The sequence below is a fragment of the Rhynchophorus ferrugineus genome, unplaced genomic scaffold (genome assembly GCF_030347505.1).
Source record: "Rhynchophorus ferrugineus isolate W39M unplaced genomic scaffold, kcgeb_rfMv2 rfM1, whole genome shotgun sequence".
Lineage (NCBI taxonomy): Eukaryota > Metazoa > Arthropoda > Insecta > Coleoptera > Curculionidae > Rhynchophorus > Rhynchophorus ferrugineus.
The window spans coordinates 57,247,298-57,265,231 of NW_027472580.1; the positions used below are offsets into that span (position 1 = coordinate 57,247,298).

At 29.9% G+C, this 17,934-nt stretch overlaps 1 protein-coding gene across 5 annotated transcripts in view; it reads right to left on the minus strand.

Moving 5' to 3' along the window:
• The window catches only part of LOC143198776 (protein NDNF), an 81,505-nt gene that overhangs the window by 21,199 nt on the left and 42,372 nt on the right, over positions 1–17,934 (minus strand). For all 5 annotated transcript variants that reach the window (XM_076408270.1, XM_076408279.1, XM_076408261.1 and 2 more), the window contains 4 exons: positions 16,853–17,034; positions 1,527–1,642; positions 1,235–1,472; positions 1,043–1,179 (listed from right to left, as the gene is read on the minus strand). In XM_076408270.1, coding sequence (XP_076264385.1) covers positions 1,043–1,179; positions 1,235–1,472; positions 1,527–1,642; positions 16,853–17,034 — 673 coding nt within the window. The remainder of the gene's footprint in view (positions 1–1,042; positions 1,180–1,234; positions 1,473–1,526; positions 1,643–16,852; positions 17,035–17,934) is intronic.

The following is a 17,934-nucleotide window of genomic DNA, read 5'->3' on the forward strand; positions in this document are numbered from 1 at the left end:
TAGAATAACTGGAAAACGCTCTTGAGCAGAGAAAGAATTTAAAATAAAAGAAGAACATACAAAGCAGTTAACGTTAATGAGTACTAGGTAGGAAAAAAACAAAGCACGAGCCTATTTGACGACAGAAGAATAGTCAGAATTACACAATAGTCAGAATTATACACTAAAACATCTCCAAAATCATGGAGTGACAACTTAACAGCATAACAGGCTGTATTAAATAAGAAAAACAATGGAGGAAGAACTAATAGAAAAGACCGATCAGGATTAATTCATCATGATTTATGCTGAGCAGTAGGATGATAGTTTTTGCAGGTCATTTGCAAACCAGATTCTATCGGTTAAATGTTGTAAATATTGAATGACAACTTATCGGTCTATCAAAAGTTTATTATTCGGCTACTAATACTATAATAAGTCATCATGGTAAGTTATCGAACTGAGCAACAGATTCTAATAAAATACTTTATTATAAATATTATTAGGATCTCAATTTTTAACGAGAAATCAATTTTAGGAATAATTAAATTTAATGTTTTGGATTAAATGCTATGATAAAGAGCATAATTCCAATATATGGTACAATAACAATATAACATATATAAGATTCACCAGGTTGCAAAACATTTGCAAAAATTTATTGTTTGGTGAGGATTTGTGGCCAGGTATGTTATTATTTCTCACTGAAGACATTTTTTAGAAGTCCAGTGATACTCTTTGCATCATAGCTGATGTCTATCAAGCTTCGCTAGAAAAATATGCTTTATCTCCAATGTGGCGTTCTTTTGATTAATACACTCGTACTTTGGATATTTAAATCTTCTAGTTGGCATCACTATTTCAGTTAAACCTATTCAGTAATATCGAAAATCTATTAGCTCTAAATTTCGTATTAATAGGGGTTTGTTGATATTAAAATATCTGCACAGTCGTTTCAACAAGTCGTAAAATAAAAGTTTTTATTTAACCCTGTTATATAAAAGCAAAAAAAAACAAAATAAAACAGTCCCAACTTAAAAACATTTTTGTGGTTAATACTTACTAATTCTCTCTGGATCAAGATTGTTTGCCCATAATTCATTATCCCCAATAGTATCTTGCTCGGCAGCACACATAGTTTTGTAATGTTTTTCCGTGTTTATGGCTAAACAATAGTCTGTTCGTTGAGGATCAACTGAACTGAATTAAAAAAAAATTGAAAGCAAAAGAAAATGTAAAATATCTAAATCAGTACCTCGGTTCCCATTTTATAGTTAATAAGTCCTTCTTTCCCTTCTTTGACATCTTTAAATTGTAACGACGTGAATATATTAATGCTTGAGGACCTGCATTTTCGGTACTGATGTATATGTGAAGGAAGGTATCTTTACTTGTAGAGAGAACACTTAAAACGTAGACGCCTTTTAATGAGAGTATATTCTTTATGCTTATATCTTCGGTTCGTTCATTATAATAATATTTAGTGGTATCAACTAAAACAACAATATTTGGTTAGTAATGATGAGTGATGGTATGCATTAAATTACCTGATAATGTCTCGTTATTGGTGCTGAGATGAAACATGGTCCAGTTAGTGATTGAAGTGCATGCCATGAGTATTATATGTAATGATCGATTATTATCAGAAGACCAGTAAAAAAATCTGAAACAATATTAACTTATTAGTTAACATGTCATTTATGATTTCCAAAATTTGTATATAGTTTAATAACTTAAAGTTGGTAATGTCACCGTTTTAATTATTGAAAAGCATGCTTCAAAAGTATATATAAGCGTATAAATATCTAATATACAAATAATATAAAGAATAATAATATATAATAAGCGGCGAAATATATAGAAGAGGAGATAGATTTAGGGTTTAGAAACATAAAATAAACTTATAACAAAAAACACAATTTAGTGCATCGTTCAAAATAATAAATTTTAAATGTTTTTGACGATCAATTAGTGTTTATTTAGCTAGATCAATTTCAAGCTGGATATAATGTTCGTTATTAAAAAGCGACTACTTGTTGTTGATGCTATAAGGCCCGATAATTTAAATACCTTTTAATAGAAGAAGAAACAAGTAAGAACTATATCGCAATGAATCATACCAATTAATGATTTGTAAAAATGAAGATCCTATTTTTAAATGATATTTTGGAATATTGTAAAGTTTTATTGGTATATTAATTTGGCGAAAAATAAATTTGGTTTATCTTAACCTCCAGTAATACTAGTTCAATGAAGTTTTACTATAGCAAGTTTGAAAGGTAACATTTGTTAGATTCATAGAGAGATTCATAGAGAAAACCAATGTAGATGTAGGTATTATTATATGTCTAGTTAACGAAAAGTTCAAAATGAAGATTCCAGGGGGATATTTTATATCTTGTCCTTTTACTTAGATGTAGGTATTATTATATATTTACTTAGCGAAAAGTTTAAAATGGAGATTCCAGGGTGATATTTTATCATATCTTGTGCTTTTACTTACTGAAAAGGACAAAATACATTGCAGGCTCATCAAATATTCTGTGGCGTTTATTGTCGATGTCCGAAATAATATTCTAATTTTCGTTCCGGATGTTTCGATGTAAAGATGAATCTCGAGCCGGTCAATATTTGAAAAACCAATGGAATTATTTAACATATTGAGGTGGAAAGATGTATTTCCCTTTGCGAAATCACTACCAACCTAGGCATCGACAACAAAAGTGTTTTGAACTATTTACTTGACAAAGGAATATGGATACTAAAAGACGCTCCTTTGGGATACTTGGGTTTTACCTGAATTAAAGAATGGGTTTAGTTTCCATTTGTCGATCTCCATAGTGAAATGAAACAAAATTGATTCATTTTTGAAACGAATGATTTCGGGTGAAGAACGGAAAAAAGCGGAGAAGCTTCACAAATGATAAGAAAGTCTATATTGACACCCAGGAAGACGACGCTAAGTGTTTGGTTGAGGAATAATCATAAAGTGCTTGAATCTAAACAAAAGACGTAATGTTCATACCACAATAATTTACGGCCTCTAGTCTTGAGGTTTTCATTCAATAACGTTTACAGAAGCAGCTTGATCATGCGGTCAAGTGTTTCAAATTCTGGAGGTTGCAAATCAACCCCCTGAAAACCCAGGCCATCATTCTCCATAAGAAGTGTTACGCACTGCGCGTCTCGCAATTTAAGATTGACACCGCAACAATTCCATGGCTGGATAACGTCATCTACCTAGGTCTCCACTTCGACCCATGGTTAGGTTGGCATTACCAAATCCAGAAAGCAATTTAGAAAGGGTGGGGGATAGCAAACCTGCTATCTTCTCTAATCTGCTCTTCTAGCAGACGTCTCACCTCCATCAAATGCTTATTTTCTAAGATCATAATTTGGTCCGTACTCTTCTACGGGTCTGATGACTACTTCAAGGTTGTTACACCCAATTAGGTGAAACGGTTTCAAGTTTTCCAAAATAAAAACCTCATTAGAATCTTAACCGCTCCACGGTTTATCAGAAATAATCAAATTCACAGGGAAACTGACATTCCAGAAATCAAGCACTTCATATCTCAATCCTACCACAAGCAATAACTCAGCTTAAGTTCTTCTGAAACAAACTTGTTCGCGAGCTAGTGGACATGCTGGGATCTTAGTACCGCGTCACCGCTAACCTCCTCTTTTCCAGGTTGAAACGACCTCATCTGTCGCTGTAGTCATAACTTTTGCCCTTATACGCCAGCATTCAGTTGTGTTTTAATTCAAGTTCACGAATCTATAGTTGTTTTCACTATCTGTTTTTTCGTCGGATCCACGTGGCCAATAACGGCTGCCCGGTTGGCATTTGTCATATCCCCAAATTTAATGCAGTAGCTGTAGCGACACATAGGGATCTATTGTGAGGTGGTTTCGGTTTAGTGTATTGGTAAGCCCAGAGGCAGTCCCACATAACCCGGTTTAACTTGTCACTCCAGGACAATCATGCATTCCATCCTGGTTTTAGAACAAAAAAAAAATCACAATAATACTACACCACTTATATCGTTAGCGTTGTGTTAGCAACTGGGAAGTTTTGATGCATTCATCGTAGAGTATTTATATTAGTTTGAAATAAACATTTATTTGCGATATAGAGTTGCAAATTGCAGTAATTTAACTAATGATTTTGCCATATTTATACACAGGTGATGATTAACAAATTTCAGAATAACTTTTGAATTGCTGGTTTAGATATTACATTGATTTAGAGTTTCCGATTTTAGAGTCAAAACGAACAATTTATTTTTTTGTAGACAGTTTGTGACTTGGTTATTAACTGTGTCTCTTGCTATTGCGATAGTCGTCAGTTCGAATCTTGCAGAGGCATGGCAGTAAATTTATGTTTGTTAATGTTTATAATTGAGATTCTCCAAAAGGCAAGAGTGCAAAATCCGACAAAGAAAATGAATTCCATTCACGCCAATAACCAGGCTTGATAAGATCGGATGTCTTCTAGAATGATCCCTAATTTGTTCACTTGCCAGTCCGTAGGCTTAATATTGAGAACCACGGTTTGGAGCCTATATTAAGCAGTACATCCCGTTGAGATGGGCCCTATTTAAAAATATAAAAAAAATATAAAATAAAAATATTGAAAATATATTGAAACTATATATTATGAAATATGCGTGAAAACAATATAGAAATAAATTAGAAATATCTGCGTCTTACTATTAGTATTATAAAATTGTATTCGTTGGCATTCTTAATTAATTAATAATTAAAATAATAATACGATTAAGAATTACATATAATAATAAAATGTATTTTGGTTCAATTTTTTTTAAACTTAAACAGTACGTAATCGATATTTTTGAACAAATTGACAATGCCTATTATATTTTGAATGTACTCCCTTCGGTCTATTTATAATTCGTATTTTTAAAACATCTAGACACGCCAGATTTAGATCGGGTCGAATATTTGACCCTCCATTCTGACAATCGTTTTAGCTATTGTCCTTTGTCGATTTTGTTATGTACGCATTTCTTTGTATTTCTAGTTTTCTTCGTTAATTAAAAATAACTTATAGAATAATCTAATAACTTCTATCGAATTCAAAGAGAGGTTTTGCTGGTAATTATAGTCCTTCGATAGAGACTTGTGGAAAATGAAATAAGCAGTTCGTAAGATTCATTATTTTCGGAACGAATTTATTATATAATATGTTTTATTTATTTATTAAGGAAAACAAGAGTACAATAGTAAAGTAATAAATATACCAATAAATTATTTTATTAAAAAATAAGAAAAATGTTATTGATTTATTAATTAAATATTAAAATGAATTTAGATATATACTTCATGTTTTTATGATTTGTTTAATGTGATTATGAAATGTTAGATTTTTCTATAAATTATGCTTGATACAAAAATTATTTTACGGTTAATCATTCATTATAACAGGTCAATTTAAAAGTCCTTTTTTTTTTCAGAATTAATTTTTTTATTCAATCTAATTCCCCTCAAGGGTGATACACTGATTATAGCGACCGTCCACACTTTCGATACCATTTTTGTAGTACGAAGCCCAATTCATCGACTTTTGCCATCGTATTCACTGACTTAAAACGGTGCATCAAATTGGTGAAGCAGCACTTTCTTTTTCTTCAAATGCGGCTGTTTTTTTGGCGATTTCGTCCTTCAAACGGTCCAATAACGCTATGTAATAGTCGCTGTTGATGGTCCTTCCTTTTTCAAGATAGTCAATGAAAATTATTCCATGCGCACCCCAAAATACAGACGCCATAATTTTGCTAGCCGATTTTCTACGCTTTGGAACGGGTTCATCGTGTGCAGTCCACTCGGATGACGATTGGACTTCGGAGTGAAATGATGGAGCCATGTTTCATCCATTGTCACATATCGACGCAAAAACTCGTGTTTATTAGGCTTGATCATCTGCAGATATTGCTCCGAATCATCAACTCGTCGTTGTTTTTGGTCAAAAGTGAGTTCGCGCGGCACACACTTTGCACAGAGCTTTTGCATACCCAAATATTCGTGGATGATATGGTGTACATGTTCAGTTGATATCTTTAGAGTGTCAGCTATTTCACTCAATTTCAATTTACGGTCATTCAAAATCATTTTGTGGATTTTTTAAATATTTTCGTCATTAACAACCTCTTTTGGGCGCCCACTGGGTTCACCGCCTTCGGTGCACATTTCACCACGTCTAAACTTAGCATACCAATCCTTGATGGTTGATTTTCCTGGGGCAGTGTCCGGAAACTCGGCATCAAGCCAAGTTTTTGCTTCAACTGTATTTTTTCCTTTTAAAAAGCAATATTTTATCAACACGCGAAATTCCTTTCTAGCGATTTTTTTCACAATAACAAAAGTTGCTTCACTCAAAATGCTATAATTCACAAACTAATGATCCGTCAGTTGTCGAATTTATACGCGCATCTTTTGGGGGTTAGGACGAACTAAAAAATATATTGATTAGTAGCCCCATCTATGTGTCAGGCCGGCCCACCTATTTTCCAGTTTACTCAGTGAGCTGTGTGAGCCTATGCGTCGCTATTTCTTACACTTACAATTAAAGATTGGACTAGCTACAAACTTGCATAAGTTATGTATATGAGCAACAGTTATTTTGCATCTCAAAAAATTGATGTTACTGCCTGTCATGGACAATTTTTCGCCTTTTTTTGTGTTAATCAGCAGTACTTTAATTTGCTTCGGAATTGTATACAAAACTTTCGAAAATCTTGCAATGGAAATTGAAAGTAAAAACATATTATTAAATATATATATTACTGTCTCTGAACTGTTTAGAATTTAGAGCAATATACAGTAGCTAAATAAATATCGCTCGAAATTATCAAAGTTTTTTCATTGAGTTAGGGGTACTATTAGTTGAAAATGTGTATATTTAATTAAAGAAAACCAAATTGGGATGATGACTTTAACAACATTTTATAATATTCTGACATATTTACTATTTTTTATATACTTTTTTCTCGTAGTCTTGCATTCTAAGGTCTGATAGGTGTGGTCCTGTATAAATATAGGTAAAACGATAAAAATTCAGAAATTGCCCATAAAAAATGATGTTTAAATGATATAATGCATACTGAACAAAACGACTCTTTCATGCTTGACTTGCTGAAAAACGTCGATACATCTATAAAATCGATAAAATATATTCTATTCCGAATATAGAAAAGATATTAAATAATTATTTTCCAGTAAATAAATATATTTTCCTAGTCAAAGGCCTTTGTTTGAGGGTTGGGGTAGTAAATATGCCTTTTTAAATACATTTTTTAGTAATACAAAATATAGCTATACAGAAGCCGATATTATAAGAGCTTATTAAATTCCCTCGTAGTTTCGTGTACTGTTCCTCGAAACATACAATATTCATAATGTTGACGGACATCTATTTTTCTTTCATATTATCTGTCTAAAGGCGAAACTTAAATGTAATATTTCTTTGAAGTAGATCACAGTAACAATGTAGGGTGACTTTATTAATATTTACATTTATATTCGCATATGTTCCTTTTTGTGAGTTTAATTTATTTAATCACAATTTCACAGTCGAATGGGCATGTCAAGCGACGACAACTATTTATTAATGTTATTTTCTATAAAAAGAATGGTACGCGATTTTACTAGATCTTTTAATAGAATTGTGCGTACAAGATATTTGTATTATGTATAAGTTTACCTATTTAGGGGTTTTCGATAAAGGCAGATCTGTTTAACCCGTTCTTTCACTTCATTTATTTAACAGTTTATTTAACCAGTTATAAATTTTTTTAGTAAGTTAATTTACTGGATTGGACAGGTCAGTTGAAAAGTCCCCGGCCTACCATAGTAAAACACATTTTTTGTCAAAATTATTTTTTTTTATTCAACATAATTCCCTTCAAGATTGTTACACTGACTATAGCGACCCTCCAAGTTTTCGATACAATTTTTGTAGTACGATTTGTACTTTGCTTCAAAATAGGTCTCAGTTTCGGAGATTACCTCTTCATTCGACGAAATTTTTTTCCCAGTGAGAATTATTTTGAGATCTGAGAACAGATAATAGTCACTGGGGGCCAGATCTGGAGAATACGGGGGATGAGGAAGCAATTCGAAGCCCTACTCATGGATTTTTGCTATCGTTTTCACTGACTTGTGAAACAAAAATTCCTTTTTATCCATTTTTTTTTTCATAATAACAAAAGTTACTTCATTCAAAATGTTATAATTCACAAACTAATGATCCGACAGCTGTCAAATTTATACACGCATCTTTTGATGGTTCGGGCTAACTAAATACCATATGGATTTAATTCTAGTAGCCCCATCTATGTGTTAGGCTGGAGACTTTTCAATTGACCTGTTATTACTTGATATTCCAAATTTTGAATTTTGAACCAATGAGAGCTTATTAAACAATCAATGTCATGTCAATCAATGTTAGAAATTTGCCTTAAAATTGTGATATGGAAACTTTTAAACGGTCATATTAGTCAAAAAATTGATTGAAATATAAACATTCAATTAGGGATAGAGTATGACAAATCTGACCATAAACTATGTAAAAAGTGGCATAATATGAAAGAGTCATGAACTTTTTTAATCTGGCGGTTATCATTAAGAATTACATTTTTAAGGCTGTTTGAATTTTGGAAGTGTGGATTAATTTTTCCCACCTCTTTATATAATATATTAATAGAGCGTCTTTGATAAGGAATTTATTGTGTAAAAAGTTTCAAGGCGTGTTCCATTAAAATTATTGGGTACCGTTGCCAAAATGTATATTTAATTGGGATAGGTCTAGGTTAAGACTGAAAATAAAACATATGTTTAGACGGCAGATGAGGCGGCGTAAATTTATTTTCGCTGTTCCCTTTATTATGCATATTTTTAGGCGAAGAATCTTTTTGAACAAGTTGTAAAAGACGAAGTTTGTTTGTTTTGTCTGTCTGCGAGTTTATGATCAACGGGGTATAACTCTTCTCCAGAAAAATACACAAGGAAAATTACCCTATGTGAGGTCGTACGGTACGATGACGTAGACAGGGTCGATTTAATTGAATTACTTTATTGGATTGATTAAAAAGATGATAGAATTCAGATTTTTTTATTTTCGTTAACCGACTTCGAAAAGAGGAGGAGGTTCTACGTTCGGCAGTACGTCGAAGGAAGCGCTCAAATTTCAAAGGCATGTACAAAGCTTTCACATATTATTTCTCTACAACAATATAACTAAAACAATCAGATATTCGGGTATAATATTATTGCTGAGTTGGTGTGATGGAAGCACAAAAAATACAAAAATAATAATCTAAATTTGCGACATATACAGACAATTAAATTGCCAACAAAACAAATCTAAATTAATATAACTGTTTGGGTTCGGCACCGACTTCAAAGTACTCAGTTGGTAGAAGTTAATTGTATGTATATAATAGAATATAAAATACGTGTAGTAGATAGTTTAAATAAGGTTTTTGTTTATTATTATTTAGTTATTATAACGATTATTATGTATATATTTTAAAATGTTTTTTTTTAAATTTTTTTGTTATTAAAGTTTATTGTTTATAAAGTTTGATTATTTTAAAATAGTTAGTGCGTTTATTATTTATTGTTTGAGTCGGTTCAATATTTTTGTAAAAAATATTTTTAGAGATATTCAATGTAACTCTTTTTTATAGTAGAACATTTGAACGTTTAAGGCGCCATAATTTAAGTTTATGAATATTATTAACATAAGAAGATAACATCAATATCAACAATATGAGATGTAGTTTATTGTTGCTATAGGAAATGGTGCGTTATCATGATAATTCTCTTTCTTGGCACCTTAATGAGTGAGTATACTATAGCGCTATAACTATTATCATTATAATGTTGACATTGATTCATGCAGAAATAATTAAAATGAGTCAGTATATTCAAAAATGAACAGATGATTTTGTGCTAAGAAATTGAATACCCTTTCAAGTTGTATACTGCGCAAATATATTATGTGTGGTTTGTGAAAATAGCAATAAATTGAAACTCCGATATATGTTTGATGTGATTATGATTGATGAGGACACTTGCTATTAATGTTAATTACTTTGAAATATTTTCTTGCATGATTTTAATACAACCGTCATAATCTGTTCAGTATTATACTGTTGACTAAATCCAGCCTTCCGAGATCAAAGACGAAGAAGATTTATAGATATGTCTGTTTGCATTAAGTCAAACCACATTAAAAATATATTTTCAAAGAAAATTTATATTACACTGCCATAAGTCAAATATATAGATTCAAATTGTTATAGTTAGAAAAAAAGAAGGCGATAATTGAAGAAAATATGGATGCGTTTAACATTGGTGTATGAAAAGGTGTATCTAAAGGTGGGTAAATGTAATACATGATCAGGTATATAGGATCAAATCATTTCGACTACGAATTTTTTATTATTCAGTTAAAGATCCTATGGTGTAGATAATATATGTAGATCAATATGGAAAGCCATTGAAATTACTCGATACTGCCAACATAATTTATAATTATCAGATAAAAGCTAATTAGCTGTAATATTAAGAACATATAACAGAACATATAATAAAATATATAAAATAATATTTAAAAATTCATAATATTCAAAGTAGTGGCAAGTCAAAAATATGTGAAGAATCAATTGATCAACAATGGATTTAGTTTAGATAGTTTAGATAACTCGAAAACCTGTATGATGTTTATCAATGTTATAAGTTTACTACATATATTTTACCAGTTTATTATATTATATTATATATATATATATATATATATATATATATATATATATATATATATATATATATATATATATATTTATATATTACTTCCAAAAAATTTAAAAAAAGAATTACTAAAGTTAAACCGCATGAAAAAGTGGTTGAAATGAAAATTAATATAATTAATGTATTAACTATGCCAAAAGTATAAAAAAACACTGAGCATAGAGAGACAGAAGAAAAGAAGTTAACGAATGCTGTTAATAACTATTAGAAAAACTGGAAAAACAAGAATAAATTATCACTTCATTCTCTGAAAAACTACAAAAATTAGAAAATACATATAGGACGGTGGCGTCAACTAGCAGAAATGCCAGATAAAGATGTTAGAATTGCAATTTGAAATGCTGATGGGAACACCAACAGCAAACTAAACTACAGGTATTCTTGGAATTACAAAAAATATATATTTATCTAATATCTGAAACCAGCCTTACAAGTGATTCCTTCATTAAATTTAGATGATGTAAATTTTACCATAGGACACATCTAGCTAATATTTTAAATGGAAATAACAATTAAAAACAATATTTCTTATTATAGACAGGATTCAAGTTAATATAAAGTCAAGTTCATAATAGTGGTAGATAGAATAGACTAACTGCAATTTACGGCCCACCGAGATACAATCAAAAAAAGGAAAATTATCTGAACGTAACATACTAACCAACTTAGGAGAAAAATTTCTAATTCGAGATGACTTCAATATTTAAAATACAATATAGAATACAAGAGTCTAGAATTAGAACAGCTAAAGATAATTAGCCGTATACAACAACTGCTGAGCTAGGATTTAACTACTTGTCAACAGGAAAACCAACACATTGGCCGACTGATAAAATGAAAACTCCAGATCTGTTAGATGTTTTCATAGCTAGAAACATATCTAAAAAATATATAGAAGTAGAACAAAATGTTTATCTAAGGTTAGATCCATTCACTAGTAATTCTGACTCTCAGTGAAAACATAATGAAAAAAAAAACAAAACACAAGATTCATTCGCATTCAGCTAATATAACTGAACAATTATAAATAGAAGCAGAAAAAAATGTAAATATTGAAGCTGCTTGTAATAGTACACCCGAAATTTAATTAAATCATTTGGAAGAAACATTTAAACCAAATGAATATAATCTACTGATTAGCGAGTGCTAATAACTTCTGATGAATTTTTTACATCAAAAAATCTCCAAATGTATAAAAAGTTACATCAATCTAAAGAAAGCCCTAGTCTATGAGTTAATATCCGTATGATATAAAAGAAGTACTAAAAAATCTACGAAGATAAGCAACTATAAAATTCACTAACTTGATTAATGGAACATCTAGAATAAAGCATACAACAAAAAAGTTATTACGATTCTGATTCTCTACTCTAAACAGATGACATGCCACAAATAGAAAATGTGTCTATAGCTACTCGAGTAATAATATAAATTAGTGGACCCAAATATGAAGAATAATAGCCAGCGAGAAGATTAATGAATAAATAAACATATTGAATTAAAATTGTCATAAAAATTTAAATAAATACATATTATGAGAGCATAAAAGTCATCACAGAATTTAAAACTGAACAAGAGCTCGATAAAGAAATAAAGTGAGTCTTGGTAATATTCTATTTTAAACTATACAAATGGCAGCCGCAATTAATCTTTAAGGGGGTTTTTAAAAACGACACTAATGCCGTTATTTTCGTACAATCAAATTAAATAAAATATATCTTCTCCGGTCCCCGATGCCAAAAACCTATGGTCGACGTTTTGTTTCTTTTTCAAACTTATCTATATCGATGTACGGGCAGCTTTACACGTCCGCGAAACATTTTTTAACTCGATTTCAAAGAAAGAAAACTTCGTTTTGTCCCCTATCAATCAACAACCACATTTTGCATCACCTCTAAATAAATGACGCACCATACAACAGGCGCGGTGTTTTTAAACACAATTTTGTCGACTGATTTAATTGGGATGTTCAAGAAACGACATTCGCCAATTTGAATTCTTGTATACTCAGCCAGACTGCGGACATATATGGATACGATGTATGTATTCTTTATTATTTCAGATAACTTAATTTCAAACTGGATATTATAAACATTAAAATCATAGCGAAATACGTTTAAACCAAAATATTTTTTTTCTGGTAAAAATCAATTCAATTTAGTTTGAATGAATAATGACAAATTTCATATATTACGTATATTAATAAAAGTAAATAATGGTATATATTAGACGCTTGCATGTATTTTTCTCAGTGATATTTATTAGTGAAACTGCGATGTATAAGCGTGAGAAACTTTTGAACAATATGCTATATCTACTAAATTCGGAGGTTTTAACTCTTAGGAGTATATAAGTACTAATTATTGATCGGCTGTAAGAGTTAAAATGATGGTTTGAAGTACTTTAATATCCTTGTCTTTAATTAGAAATTTTCAACATGATAATGAACAATAATGAGAATGTAGAGCTAAAGCAGTCAACCATATTTACGCCAGTTCCATATTGACATAGTCATTGTAGAGCTTAGTCCAAAAATTTGGGAATAGTTGGAACTTTCGATTCTCAAATTTTCTCATGATTTAATAAACAAATTAATGAAATCGATGTCTGGAAAATGTCAGGGAACAGTAAAAAATATGCCTGTACTGAGCTTTGATCCATTATAAGGTTATAATTTATTTTGTATGTAGTAACTATTACTTAAAAAAAATATTGTATTATTAATTTTTAGTTTAATGATTTTGCTTTTTCATTATTCCATTATAACTGTGACAGTGGCGTGGAGGTAAGAGCACCTTAAGTAACGTTAAATAATATGATAACATACTTGATTTGTTCAGTCTTAAAATAATAACTTGAACGCCATAGCAACCATTAAAAATGTGTTAATTCAAGCACTAAAAGGAAAATTTCACAATTCATTAATAGTGACTCTACTGTAACCATTTCGATATTTGCCTCAAGAGACTGCATTTTATGGACTGTCATGTTCATTTTTTGATGAATTTCTAATATAGCTAATCGATCATGAAATATGTATACGATGAAATATCTGTTTTCAGAAAAGTACTAGAATGGTATGTAGGAAAAATAGTTCATCAAGCGAAGAAAAACGTTCCCTATAGTCTTTCAGGAGTATCTTACAGGGTTATTGGTTACTTTGAAAATGGATAAACATCGTCATTTACTCAATCACCATTATTTTCTTAATTAATTAATTAACTAATTACGTCAATAGCAAGGCCCTCTGATAGATAACAATGAGAAACTTTTTACACGAAAGCTTTTTGAAGTAATTTATTCAAACTGAACGAATTTAATTTAATAGAGTCAAAAATGTAAATAACTTACAATAATAGATACAATCCATGAGTATGCATGATGGTATTTTCTATAAATAGTTTTAATGCATCAAAGTTATAGTTCATTGAAATTATAGTTTGATTAACTAAATTATTACAATACATATTTTCAATTGCTTTACTGTTATCTATTACGGTTATCTAATATAAATTTAACCAATAGTTGAATCTGCTATAATAGTTCGTAGAGAAATTTCCAAGTAATAGAAATTAAACCGTGATACAACACAGTATGAACAGTATTTTTATTATAGTTTTCAGTTAGCGGGATAGAAAAAAATGGACTTCACGTAATTAGATCGGACAAAAAGTTAAAAGATGTTTAGAGACATTTGAGGGACATAAAACTATATTAAAAAGTTTTAAATCAATTTGCTCGCCATGAAAGGTTTGATAAAATTTTGGCATTGTTTATCTGAAATATGATTAAGTATTAAATTATTATTATGAACGGAAAATTAAATAAATAATGTATATTGCACGTTCAGTAAAACAACAATAGTAACACAGCTAATGTAAGCCATAGGTAACGTCCAATATATTGCCAAATGCAGTTTGCAAATATGTAAAATTGTTTTTTTATACCAGTAGCAAATATATCTTTCTCATGTTATTCTAGATAAAAAGACATAAAGCTGTCTGACGCATCGGAACCGAATCAGTCATAAATTCGATTTGTGTTGGTAGTGATAGGCCATGCTAAATATTTCCAAAATTATTCAAAACTAATTATAATAATTGGAAGGTACCGGCAAACGTTGTGAACGAAAATTCTACATGATACGGCAACATTACTTATCGCCATTATATGATTATGTACGGCTTCATTGTCTGTTTTTTTGGACAAGCTAGAGATGAAAAATAAACAAAATTAATTATTAATAATGTATATAATCAATAAAGTTTCTTCAAGCCAAAATTATATAAATAAAATTTATAATAATTTTAATGTTTATTATATTTATGTTGTGTAAATGTACATGTATGTTAAATCTACATGTATGTATATAAATGTTTATATATATGACGATATTCATTTCGTGTTTGATTGTATGTAGTTAATAGTATATGATATGATATAAAATATATAATATATAGATATATGTAATGATAATAAATAGAAAATTTAATGTAGGTAATTTAGTGTGTATCAGTAATTTTGTTCTCTCTATGGTGGTTATGAAAAAGGTGCGGGCATGATGCTTATGAATAATCACTTTTAGGTTTTCAATTACCCAAATGGTCATTAAGAAACAAAAAATATAACTCGGAGTAGAAAAACTTGGACATGGGGTTTCGAGATGAGGTGAATTTATAATTGTCATGAGTTCTTCCCATATGGATGGGAGAAAGGTAGAACGACTGCTTTTTGAGTGCTTTTTCTAATCGATCGGTTGTTGTATTTGGAGATAGTTGCGGAATTCAAAAGTTTCGTTTTTTCCTGCTGCTGAAAGCTGCGCAATGCGTAGAAGAGCGGTCAAAAATCTGGCAATTGTAGTATGCGATAGTTATCTGATAATTAAGGCTTTTGCGACATAATACCGGAAACAGAAGAACTGGAAGATTTTACAAGAGAAGCGTTTACTCTTCTTCATCCTTTGCTGGGATGGATTACGGTACTGATATGTTTTTCCTCCAGAGGGCAGAAGGCTTACTATGCATATTAGGTCTGTCAAGCCGTTAGTAATCGTTGGTATTGGTAAAATCAAAGTTAAGATAATTTGCCTATAAGATTGGATATTTATATGATACATTTAGATTAGTTATTGAAGAATGGGGCGTGACGGGGATCTAAATATCACTTATCACTTAGAACTTTTTGCCTATCCTGGCTTAGATATTTGAGATATTTTTATATTGATTTCGTTCTCATCCTTTTGATTTTTAAATATCTATCGATAACTTCAGTGTATCTATAAGCTTAACATTATATATAAGTTACTTTTTCAGTTCTTGATTATATTATGTATTTTAAGTAAAATATTATTGCTGAAGATAGTGTCACTATATTGGTTTTCCATTAAATAACGCAGTCCTTAAAGTTAGATTTGATAAATAAATTGATATAATATTTATAAAATAATAGTCATATTGGTGAAAACGAAGGCCTATTTATTGTTAGTTATTATATTATGTATTTGTATTGAATTTAGCAAATAAATATGTATATTATATTTACATGTATATATAGATAGAGATCCATACCACTATGTAGCAAAATTAAAACGACAATTACATGCAGATATATAAACAGTTAAAAGTTCATCAAACATGCATGATGAGATGCACAAACATTTGTAGAAAGATTATGAATGGCCAATAATATCGTTGAAATGCTGAAACTATCAGCTTTAATGATATTATGTACATATTGAGATATAAGTAATAAATAATTTTCATTTGCTTTGAATTGATTCCTTATCTAGTATAGCCTGATCACCAAGTTAGAACGATTATATATATATATATATATATATATATATATATATATATATATATATTCAGAGTAAACAACACAAAAATTTATTATAATTAGATATTTATACATTTTTTAACTGAGAAATTATCCTCCCAATAAGCTGAGGTTTATTAATTGTTTATCAAGGTTATATACTTTGGGTGTTATGAAAGTTTAGAGTTCAAACTCATATAAATCATACATAAATTATATTTACGTTTTTGGTTCATCTTTTCGTAGGAATGCTGTGATCTGAATATCACTGGGTATCCACGATGACTGATGCACTTCGTATTTATAAGGTGTTTTTGGTGGTTTTCCTTTGCGGCTTCTCCTACACGTATGTTCTTCGAACCCAACAAGTAAAAATATCAGTATTAGGAGATATCTGATCATCATCTGAAACAAGAGAAATATTTGGCATTATTTTATAATATAAAAAATTATGAATGTTGGTTTATATTCTAGGAAGCTTTGAAAGATTTGAAATTGAAAAAAATTATATTTAAATAACTGTTTCTCTTGAATATTAAGTGCTTGAATTTATTTTCATGAGAGATATTGCTGAAATATATTGGTAAAAATGTGAAATATCAGCTTTCAAATAATAACACATTTTTTCATTTGAAATTGACAAATCAATTAGTTCAATACAACTATTTCATCTAATTTCAATTCAATATGTTAACTTTTAAATATGATAACTTTTAAACATCATTTTACCTTTTATATTTTACAATTTTCTTATATAATATCTTTTTTTTATATAATGAATACTATTATTTGAATATATTAATGTTCCTTTAATTATAGTAAAATAAAAAAGTATCAAATTAACGTGAATATGAATCGGAAGAAAATAATAATGAGGTAAACAGTTAAATATCGATATGAATAATATAATACAATGGATTGGGGAAAAAGTTAATTCAGTTTTTTTTTTCAAATTTTTCAAAGTTTTGAATTTATTTATATATATACAACGTGGGGCAAAAGTCTTTCTACCATTGACGCAATTTCCGCTAAGTGGAACGCTTATTTTAATTAAATATTGTAACTACATCTGCTCGTTCTTGTGGCGTATATTTATCCGTAATAAAATTTGGACGTCTATACAGCACAATGGCTAGAACAAAATGGTAGCAGGACTTTTTCTCCACCCCGTATTGCCTACTAAAAATATTTAACATTAATAATGTAATATTTAAAACCATAGTTCTGTCAGTGTCACGGAACTACTGAAATATCTGGGCGAAATAAACTGAACCAGGTAATCTTTTGAAGATTTTAGATTTACAC